Raw genomic sequence first — 10,798 nt, 5'->3', positions numbered from 1 at the left:
TAAAGGATGAAATTTAAATTGCACAACAATAATTGCTGACAATGTTTAGATCGAAAAATTACAAAATCAATAGAGCGTTACATATGTGTACACATGCTATCTTCATTAGACATTTTCCTAGTTTTTACCTTAATTTTTTTTTTTTTAAACTAGCGTACATATTACATACCATAAATAAAACCTATCGTTGTAAAAAGCTGTTATACATTAAAATATTTTTTGCTGTGGATCCTATGAAAAACTCCTGGACCACAAAACTTAAGTCTCAAGTCCCACAGGTGTATTTGTAGCAATAGCCAACAATTTGTATTGGTAAAAATTAGCGATTTTTCTTTTATGCCAAAGATCATTAGTATATTAAGTAGAGATCATGTTCTATGAAGATAATTTGCACATTTCCTACAATAAATATAGAAAAACGTTATTTTTATTACTAATATGCATTTCTAAGGACTTCATCTGGACAACTTTAAAGGCATTTTTCTCAATATTTCGATTTTATTTTTTTCGCACCAATTCCAGATTTGCAAATAGTTGTATCTCAGCCAAATAGTTTCCTATCCTAACAAACCATACACCAATGAAACACTTATTTATTCAGCTTTCAGAAGAACCAAAATCTCCTTATGACTGGATTTGTGGTCCATGTTAACATATGTTTATATATCTGAAGTCCGTGAGTACAAGCATATTTCCTCAGATTTTGTTCATTATAGTTTGTTTTGAACTTGAACTCTTCTAGTTTGCTGGTTTTATAGACACTTTTAACCAGCTAAGAACATTAAAACTGGTCCAAGCGTCATTTGTACTTGCATATCAAAAGTTTTTGTACTTTGTTGCTCTCTTGAGGTAAATACATTCCCCTTCCAGGCCGCAGGTGGCAGCAGAGCGTCAAACAAGTGCATCGCTGCAGAAGAACAAGAGTCAAGGCATCGCTTCAGGGACGTCTGCTGGTGAAGTGGTGTCAAAACAGGCAAGAACATCATGTGTTATTTAATTTACGCGTTTAATATAGCCTTCTAAAATTCGCTCGAGGTCAGCACTAGAGTGACATACTTTAATGGATTCGTTAGTGTCAAAGTGCATGTTGAATTTTAGACTGGTTCGTATGGCTAACTTAGATGTATTGGTGGCTATGCTAACAAGCTAACTGATTGTTTTGATCCTACAGTTGCTCATTTCAACGCACAAGTTTAGAGATTATTACAGTTTTCTTTAGTTAGACATACATTTATTTGCAGTGTATTATTGAAACAGTTAAAACAAATTGGGAATAATAGCTGTGGGCTATTGTGGCTCATCATTTTGCTGTGTTTGGGCTGCATAGGCTATTTTTGTTTTGAACTGAAAAGTTCAAGGACGTTTATTCATGTTTATATTCATTCAGAGTCCTTTATGACTGATTAATTATGCGTCAATAAAGTATTGCATTTTAGAGTGACATTTAATTCCAGTTAGGATTAGTTGTGTAAAAAGTATTTCAGTCTTTCTAGGCTGTTTATTTTTATGACAACAGGCCTTTAAGCCTAAATCCTTGGAATAATATCCTATGAGTGCCTGCCTGCTAACCTTAAAATGACATATTGATAGGTATTGTATGTCTAAAATGTAGGAATCCTAAGATTTGTATTTATTTTTTGTTCTAAGGGTTGAGTCAGACTTTTGGCTCAGATTTATGATCAGATCTTCTTATCTCTAAAAATCATTTACTGACCCATTGGCTTTATTTAATCAACCCTCAGTCTCACAAACAAGTTGTTAGCTGTGAGGACCATTCAGACGATTCATATGATTCTAACAAATTAATTTGACAAATGAGCTTCTCTGAAATGCTTGGTTAAAATCTTGTCATTTATCAAAACAGTTAAACTTAAAATTCTGCTGTAATTCACTGTGTGTCATGATTGACCAAACCAGAGTATTTGCACACCTTGACAAATTTGTTATAATTGTGACCCCCCCTCCCCCCACACTAATACCTGGAATTGACCAACTAAAGAACAGAAGATTTATGCAGGGTTTATAAGGTAGTAGTATCGAGATCTGTATATGAGATTGATTTCTACGTTTTCCTGTTTTGCAGGACTATGTGTGTGTGTGTGTGTGTGTGTGAGTGAGTGAGTGTGTGTGTGTATGTGTGAAAGCTGTAACGCTGTGCTGATGGAGCAGTGTGGTTTTGTGGAACGAGAGCTGGAGAAGGTGCTACACAGGTTCGTCACATATGGACATCAGTCAGAGGAAAGGCTGGATGAACTCCTGAGGAACGTCTGTGAGCTGAGAAGTCAATTGGTTGCCTATGGTGAGCTTAGAATCCACTTGAACACCAAATTTTGGGCTTTGGTGCAATATGATCATCTAGTAGTTTAGTTTCTATACTTTAGGCCATAAATCAGCCATGAGTAACGGATGAAGTGAATGCTTGGAGATTTAATCTGAATGGCACACATTACAGAAATAAGTATAAAGAAACTGGAAAATATGAAATCTTGTTTCTGCCATAGAATAAAAAAAATTGATTAAAAATAAGGGAATTGCAACTTTCTCTCACTTTATCTCTCAATTCTGCCTTTTTTCAATTCTTAGATTATATCTTATAATTTTGACTTTTCCCAAAATTGGAAGATTATATCTCACATTTCAGACTTCTCTTCTCAGAATTTGGAGTTTATGTCTGTATGATACATAATGTGAGATATAAACTCACAATTGTAAGAACAAAAGTCAGAATTCTGAGATGAAAAAGTTGCATACATTTTTTTTTCCATGTCACCAGTTGTCAGCTTGTGTGAGAGAGTGATTCACAAGTCAGTGCTTGTACATGAAAACAAGTCTAAAGAAGAGGAGGAGGAAGTCAACCAAGTGCTTTTACAGCTTTGAAAAAAGCCAATTCAGTGATGTTAAGTCATGAACAATAGATGTACTTTAGATGCCTGCATAAATAAAAGCCTGCAGTGCAAACAAACATACAAAAACACAGGAAAAACTGCATTCAGCTGTATAACCTCTAGCCCACACGTTAGATTTGTAGATGGTTATATAAGCATAACTCCGTTACAGAGATGAGTCACAGTAGCATATGTCTGTTTAGATCAAAGTTCACAGAGTTGTTATATTTCATCATACTCCATTTCAACTCTAGGTGTTCAAGATGCAGATTTGTCAGTGCTCCATCAAACAATGGCCAAGTGCTGCAAGGAAATCAAAGAAACCGTGCAGATGCTTGCCTCCAGGCACAAGGACATCCATGGCAGTGTGTCAAAAGTGGGCAAAGCAATTGACAGAGTAAGAATTTGTAAACTTAATTGTTTAATTTAATCAAGTATTAAATGGACATTCAATTTAACAACATTTTATCTTAGAGTCTCCCAAACTGGGGGTTGTTTATGATAAATATTTATATTACAGAAAATAAAATGTTCATTTTAAAATAAAAACAAAAATACGTACTAGTGAAGGATAAAATATATTATGTTTGATTGAATAAATATCTTCAAATGAGGTCTTCCTCTCTTTTCCTCTATATTTTCTGTCTGTTAAAAGTGAAATGTGTACCTGTTTGATGATCAAATTTGACTTGTGATTTAATTTTTTTTAGTAAATCAATCACCTCAAAGTTTTGTCTAATATGTTTCTGGGTAACACTTTAGAATAAGGTTCCATTAGTTAATGTTAGTTAACTACTTATGTTAACATGAACTAAGCAAGAACAATCCTTCTACAGCATTTATAAGTCTTAGTTCATTTTAATTTCAACATTTACTAATGCATTATTTAAATCAAAAGTTGTGCTTGTTAACATTAGTTAATGCACTGTGAATTACCATGAACTAACAATGAATAACTGTATTTTCATTAACTAATATTAACGAAGATGAATAAATACAGTAATAAATGTATTATTCATTGTTTGTTCATGTTAATTAATACATTAACTAACATTAACTAATGGAACCTTATTCTAAATGGTTACCTGTTTCTGCTGTTTTCTTGCACAGAATTTTGATGCGGAGGTAAGTGCAGTTGTAACTGAGAATGTCTGGGACTCTCAAGAGAGGCAGAAATATCTCAGTGAAACCATCGTTGAACATCTTTATCGACAAGGCATGCTGAGTGTTGCAGAGGATCTCTGTCAGGTAGGAGTTTCTTTTGTAGCATTTCTGTTGTGAGTTTTTCAGCTCGTGTATTTTGTTGACAATTTGTCCCCAGCGCTAACATGTAGTGTGTTAATCTGAACTGACAGGAGTCTGGTGTAGTAATCGACATGAGCATGAAACAGCCATTTCTGGAGCTCAACCGCATTTTAGAGGCTTTAAGAACACAAGATCTCAGACCAGCTTTAGAGTATGTATCACATCCGTTTGCTTTCTACTTCTGGCTTTTATTTTTATTTGTGTACAAGGCCTTTCAAAAGTTTTCCTTTTTTAAGAAATACTTTTGCTCAGCTAGGGCACATTAAATCAATCAAAGTGATATATCTATATGGACATTTATAATATCACAAAAGATTTCTATAATAATAATAATAATGAGCTAATGAGTCCAAAACCTTTGGATGGTCTATTTATCCACATCCTCTCAGTCTTTTTTTGTCAGAACAGTGAATTTGATTACGCGTGGCTTAAATATGTGGATTGTAGATTTGAGATTACTCGTTGTAATTGTTTGTTTGGTTGTATGATTGCTGTGGTAGGTGGGCGGTGACAAACCGTCAGCGGCTGCTGGATCTAAACAGCACCCTTGAGTTCAAGCTCCACAGACTCTACTTCATCAGCCTGCTCAACGGGGGCATCAGCAAACAGCAGGAAGCTTTACAGTACGCACGGCATTTCCAACCGTTTGCCTCGCAGCATCACAGAGGTGAGGAAAGGTTCAGGCCGGAATTCATGAACCACAACTAGGCTTTATTTTTATAAACATATGGGTGGAACTGAAGCACCATTGAGGCTGTTTTATCAATTACATCATTGATGCAGTTATTTTGTTCTGTATTACACTACCTGACTCAATGTTATGCCTAAAGTTTAGGATAACGTCTGAGTCTTGTTTGTGTGTGCTCACTAGATATTCAGATCTTAATGGGTAGTTTAGTGTACCTCCGCCACGGGATCGAGAACTCTCCGTACCGCAGTCTGCTGGAGACGGATCAGTGGGCAGAGATCTGTAACATCTTCACACGAGATGCTTGCTCTCTTCTTGGACTCTCTGTGGAGTCCCCACTCAGTGTCAGGTCTGAAAAAAATCTCTGCTACACTCTGCTTTAACAAGTCCTAAGATTTCTACCGGTCCTGTAGGATTTGCAATATGGCCCATAACCAATTATTAAATAGATGGCAGGACTATTTTAGGAACCACTCAATTCAGTAATGTGTTGAAGTTTTATGAAAGTTTTACATGGTGCTCCATGGAGAGGAATAAAAAAAGAGTCCAAAGGCATGCTTTTAAAATTCAAATATTTCAAAGTTTTAACTTGAAATGCCACTTTTTGCAATGTCTATTCAGTGTTTTATTTGTCGGCATAATGTAAATGTAAAAAATCTTGGGGTAAGATTTTTAAATGATTTTGAAAAAAGCCACTTGTCTTGCTAAGATGGGATTTATTTAATAAAAAATACAGTAAAAAGCAGCCATATTGTAAAATTATTACAATTATTGAAAATTTCTGTTTTCAGCTTAAATGTTTTTTTTTTTAAGGGGTCATATTAAATTGCTAAAAAGAACAATATTTTTTTATTTGTAATACCATATAGTTAATTAGATTTAAATTAATCGAATGACCAATGTACTCTGTTTTAGACATGCATGGTTTTTTTTTTTTTCATTTGTATTGAGTGAATGACGAATGATTGTTTAATTACTGAATCCTCCCTCAGTTTTGCGTCCGGCTGTATGGCGCTGCCAGTGCTCATGAACATCAAACAGGTTATTGAACAGAGACAGTGCAGTGGTGTTTGGACGCATAAGGATGAGCTGCCAGTAGGTCTCTTTCTTTCCCTTTAATGCTTTTATTCAATCATATTCCTTTTTCTGAAGGTTTCAAACATTTCAAAGGTTTTGTTGAAATCTGTTAATTACATGAATTGTTTTTACATTTACATTATAAATAGGGATGCACCAATCACTTACTAGAACAACATTTACTGATACTAATACTTTGGTCTTTCTTTTTTTTGACTTTTCTTTTCTCTGGTAATTAATTATGGAACACAAATAATTAAGTACACAACAAAATAAACTGAAGCAGGTTTTCAAAATTTATTTAGCCAACACAAGGTGCTTTTTTAGGTGAACTTTCATAATTCAAGACCAGCAAAGATATGAAAAAAAGAAAGCGATTTTCATTTGTCAAATTTAAACCAATGAACTACCAAAATTATGAATGATAAATGACACTTTTGTTCATTTCCCTCTTCAGACTGTTCGATTTCAGATTTTGATTGCAGCTGGCTTGACTAATTGCTCTGTGTCTGATAGGTGCTTGATGCCTACTTTTATTTGCTGATATATCTGCTAATTATTATTATTAATAAGTGTGGTCATTTTAAATACATTAATGCCTCATCTGTTCATCGCTGCTGTTTGTGTGTGTGTATGTGTTTAGATTGAAATAGATCTGGGGAAGAACTGCTGGTATCACTCTGTGTTTGCCTGTCCTATCCTGAGGCAGCAGACATCAGAGAGCAATCCACCCATGAAGCTCATCTGTGGGCATGTCATATCCAGAGACGCGCTTAACAAACTCACCAATGCTGGAAAGTAAGACTCTGACATATGCATCACATTCTACATTACGTTTAAAGTTTAATCAGTGCTAGCAAACAGACCCCAGACCTGATGCCTGATGGTTATTTAACCAGGGTTAAAGTGCAGACTGCAGCTGTTGCTACAGCATTAGCACCAGTAGCCATAGTTGATTGACAGATGATTGCAAATAACTTAACTTAAGCCAGGTACTCACTGTATGATTTAATAAATCCCTCGTCTAAAATGTATTTTGAGGTGACATTTTTAGATTATAATTACACAAATAACAACTGTGGTGTATTATTTAATAACTACATGTATTTACTTTTGGGTTAGTTGCTTGGGTTAGTTTACAATAGTAACAAGGTCTCCATAAAACAAAGTGTTGCCACAATAAATGTATGGAAATTAATCTTTTATGCAGTATTAATGCTGATATTCCTTGATTACAATGTCGTAAACTCTCTCTTCTCAGGCTTAAATGCCCATATTGTCCAATGGAGCAGAATCCCTCCGATGCCAAACAGGTCTTCTTCTGATGTCTTTTTTCGGAGCGTAGCTGAAAGTCGTGTTAAAGGCTTTTTGGAGCCGCTTTTCGAATGATCCTCATTCACAGGCATGACAAGCCTTCTGTGGCGGCTTCTCCCCGCAACGCAAACACTTCCCTTTCCAAAGCTTTTAGTTTACAGAGGCAATGGCCACGGCTACATACCTGTAGAACCTGAGGCAGTACCTAACGAGGAAAACGATCTTTGTGGATCATTCGTTTGTTAACAGCCTAGTATGAATAGGCTTTTACAAGAACGTGTGTGTGTTCGCATTTCGCTTCCTCTCCATTTGTTTTAATTGCCGAGTATTTTTGTAAGTTTCCATGGTATAACGCCTCTCTTTTTCTTTCTTTGTGACTCTTATTAAGCAAATGGGCGTGATGCATCTGTGTGGGTGACTTCTTGCCGGAATATATTCATGGTTTCCTCTTTTGAGATCACATTTAAATACATGAATGGGGATTCTTCACACGTGTACATGGTAGAAAGGGCTTTTCAGTGTGTATATTAAGAGTGACATAAGGATTCGTGGATTTTAAATGAATCGCGTCTCTCTTTCCAGTATAGTAAAGGCGTAATTGGATCGAATGGCGTTTTAGTTTGATGTGTGTTAGTGTGAATATTCATAATCTGAAATCTGAGGATTTGTTTGTGCAGATTGTGTTCTTGTTCCTTGCACCCATCTGATGTCTGAGAAAACCTCCTTGTCCAAGCCATGTGTCTTGCTCTGTGTATTTAAAAAAATAAAATAATAATGTTTCATTAATATACAGCAGTGATTTGTGATGGTATAACTTTTCATTAGTATTATTACATATGTAATGTATTTAAATGCACAAACAAACTGTTTTATCATGGAGTTGAATGGACTTGCAGCTCCAGGCTTCTCCACTTCCATAATCAAAACGGGTCTATGTGTTGATTCGAGAAATGCATTAATACATTAATGTACAGTTGATGGTAGACTGACTGTGTTTTAATGTTCCCAATCAAGACAAGAGTTTCCAGGTGTTTCCCATCATCCCTGAACGTAAAAGCTCACCCTGTTTATATGTGTATAGGTGATGGGAGACGGTCGAATAATATTTTGTCCATCAGGATGTTCTTTAAATCCTCCCTGGCTCTTTGACTTTCTTGAAGGTCGGGCATGTACCAGCATAGCTTCGTTCTTGGGCGAATGATGTCTGATTTTATTTTTTTGCCGTCATCTTGTTTAATACCTTCAAGAGGCGTGTAGTAGTGCTGTGTGGCCAGTGACGTGCTGATAATAAACATTGTCTGTTTTTTCTTTTAGTAGACAATCATTTATTACCTCCTGGAAATCAATCTGTAAGATCAAAGCAGAGTACTGTGGGTTAAAACATGGGTTTAAGGAAGTGCTTTTTTGTTTTAGTTTTCATTCAGTGATTGAGTAATGACTCTGCTTTCTCTGCTAACATCTGCAAGGCAACTATTGTAAATATTGATCTTCAAAAAGTACAATATGTTTGCATCTAAAAAATAAAAAGATTTGTACTCAAAGTTTGAGTTTTTTTTTGTCTGGCTCTACACACAAATATGTATCATGGTTTCCACAAAAATATTAAGCATCACATCTGTTTTCAATATTGATAATAGTGAACACTTAATACTGGGGTAATTGCTGCTGAAAATCAATGAAACATGATGCTGTACAATCATAGGAATCATCTTCAATTGTAATATTACTTTACAATAGTGCTCTTTTTACTGTGTGACAACATAAATGCAGCTAAGATGAGCATATGAGACTTCTTTCAAAACATAAAAACTGTTAATAACAATTGCTGTGTATCAGTGATTTTGGGCGCATTATTTGTGTTGTCTTAAAATTATAAACATAAAAATGCAAACTGAAAACAATAGCAAACTGTTTTAAATGAGATGTTGACCCTTTACTCCCACAAGAGGGAAACCTCAGTTCACTGGGGAACCTGTAAGGGCTTAAACTGAGGCAATCGATATATATATATATATATATATTATGGGAATAAGAAATAGTTTTGCAGAAATATTTGTTTATACTGTTAGTTTTTTTTTTTTTAAACGGACGTAATAAAACGTCAGTCAAAATTGCATTTATCAATGTGATCACAGTGTAGGGCAAATGTTCCCATTAAGGATCTCACTCTAAATCTCACCACCCTTTTACAGGTTTTCACCTTACAGTGACGTCTGTGAGTTTCTATGGAAACACCGGTTTCTTGAATGAAATTGAGACCCTCCAATGTTTGCACACAAAGGCTCTGTCCCAAAGGGAACAATCGTGCACTTTCGGTCTTGCGGAGTTCCAGTGGCCGCCGAGTGTACGTGTCCGTTAAGTCCACTAGACCGTATGTGTCCCAATAGGGCCTGTCCTAAATGGTGCACTTCATGTGGACTTTCGGTCTCATGGACTTAAAGGGTTAGTTTACCCAAAAATTGTGTCATTAATAATTCACCCTCATGTTGTTTTAAACCCGTAAGACCTCCGTTCATCTTCGGAACAGAGTTTAAGATATTTTAAATTTAGTCAGCGAGCTCTCAGTCCCTCCATTGAAACTGTGTGTACGGTATACTGTCCATGTCCAGAAAGTTTAGAAAAACATCATCAAAGTAGTCCATGTGACATCAGAGGGTCAGTTAGGATTTTTTTGAAGCATCGAAAATACATTTTTGTCCAAAAATAACAAAAACTACAACTTTATTCAGCATTGTCTTCTCTTCCGGGTCTGTTGTGAGCGCGTTCATGAACAAATCATTCGATTTAACCGGTTCACTAAATCGAACTGAATCATTTGAAGCGGTTCAGGTCTCCAATAAGCATTAATCCACAAATGACTTAAGCTGTTACATTTTTTAACGTGGCTGACCCTCCCTCTGAGTTAAAACAAACCAATATCCCGGAGTAATTCATTTACTCAAACAGTACACTGACTGAACTGCTGTGAAGAGAGAACTGAAGATGAACACCGAGCCAGATAACGAACAAAAGATTGACTCGTTCTCGAGTCAAGAACCATTTCTGTCGGATGCGTCCAATTTGAACATTATGTATTATTACAACTGTATACATTATTTAAATAAGCATGTAGATATTGTCTAATGCCCAGGTGGCATAAGCAAAAGCAACCAGACCAGCCCGTTATTTCTGGCGTGACGATCGAGTCTGTCCAAAAAATACCTCTCAATGCGCCCTCGTGGACTCGCACCAAGGGCCCTATAGGTCTGCACTACATGACATCACCAAAGTGGTGATTCTGAGGAAGTCCACAAGTCCGGAGTGTGCCATTTGGGACAGGGCCAATCACTGTATAAAAACAGGTGTGTCCCATTTGTAATTTTAGCGTTCTAAAGGGTGCTCGCGAGCACTCCATTTGGGCTAGCTCCGCAGCAGACTTCTACCCAACAGTCAAAGCGGCACTACGTCACCAAAGTGCAGACTCAGAGGAAGACCGCAAGGGTTTAGGGTGCGATTTGGGACAGGGCCTAAGTTAGATAACCTCTGACCT

General features: G+C 36.2%; 1 protein-coding gene across 1 annotated transcript; it reads left to right on the top strand.

The window, feature by feature from the left end:
* Positions 1-867: 867 nt before the first annotated feature.
* Positions 868-8,810, top strand: LOC113114007 (protein RMD5 homolog B-like). The gene is made up of 10 exons (XM_026280684.1): positions 868-973; positions 2,084-2,299; positions 3,140-3,282; positions 3,996-4,133; positions 4,241-4,341; positions 4,691-4,857; positions 5,062-5,227; positions 5,871-5,973; positions 6,599-6,753; positions 7,217-8,810. Exons 2-10 carry the CDS (start codon positions 2,134-2,136, stop codon positions 7,278-7,280), a joined length of 1,203 nt encoding a protein of 400 aa, XP_026136469.1. The 5' UTR covers positions 868-973; positions 2,084-2,133; the 3' UTR covers positions 7,281-8,810.
* The last annotated feature ends 1,988 nt before the right edge of the window (positions 8,811-10,798 follow it).

This window comes from Carassius auratus, chromosome 14, assembly GCF_003368295.1.
Source record: "Carassius auratus strain Wakin chromosome 14, ASM336829v1, whole genome shotgun sequence".
NCBI classification, from domain to species: domain Eukaryota; kingdom Metazoa; phylum Chordata; class Actinopteri; order Cypriniformes; family Cyprinidae; genus Carassius; species Carassius auratus.
The sequence above is the reverse complement of the archived record's forward strand: the minus strand, read 5'-3'. Positions and strand labels throughout refer to the sequence as shown.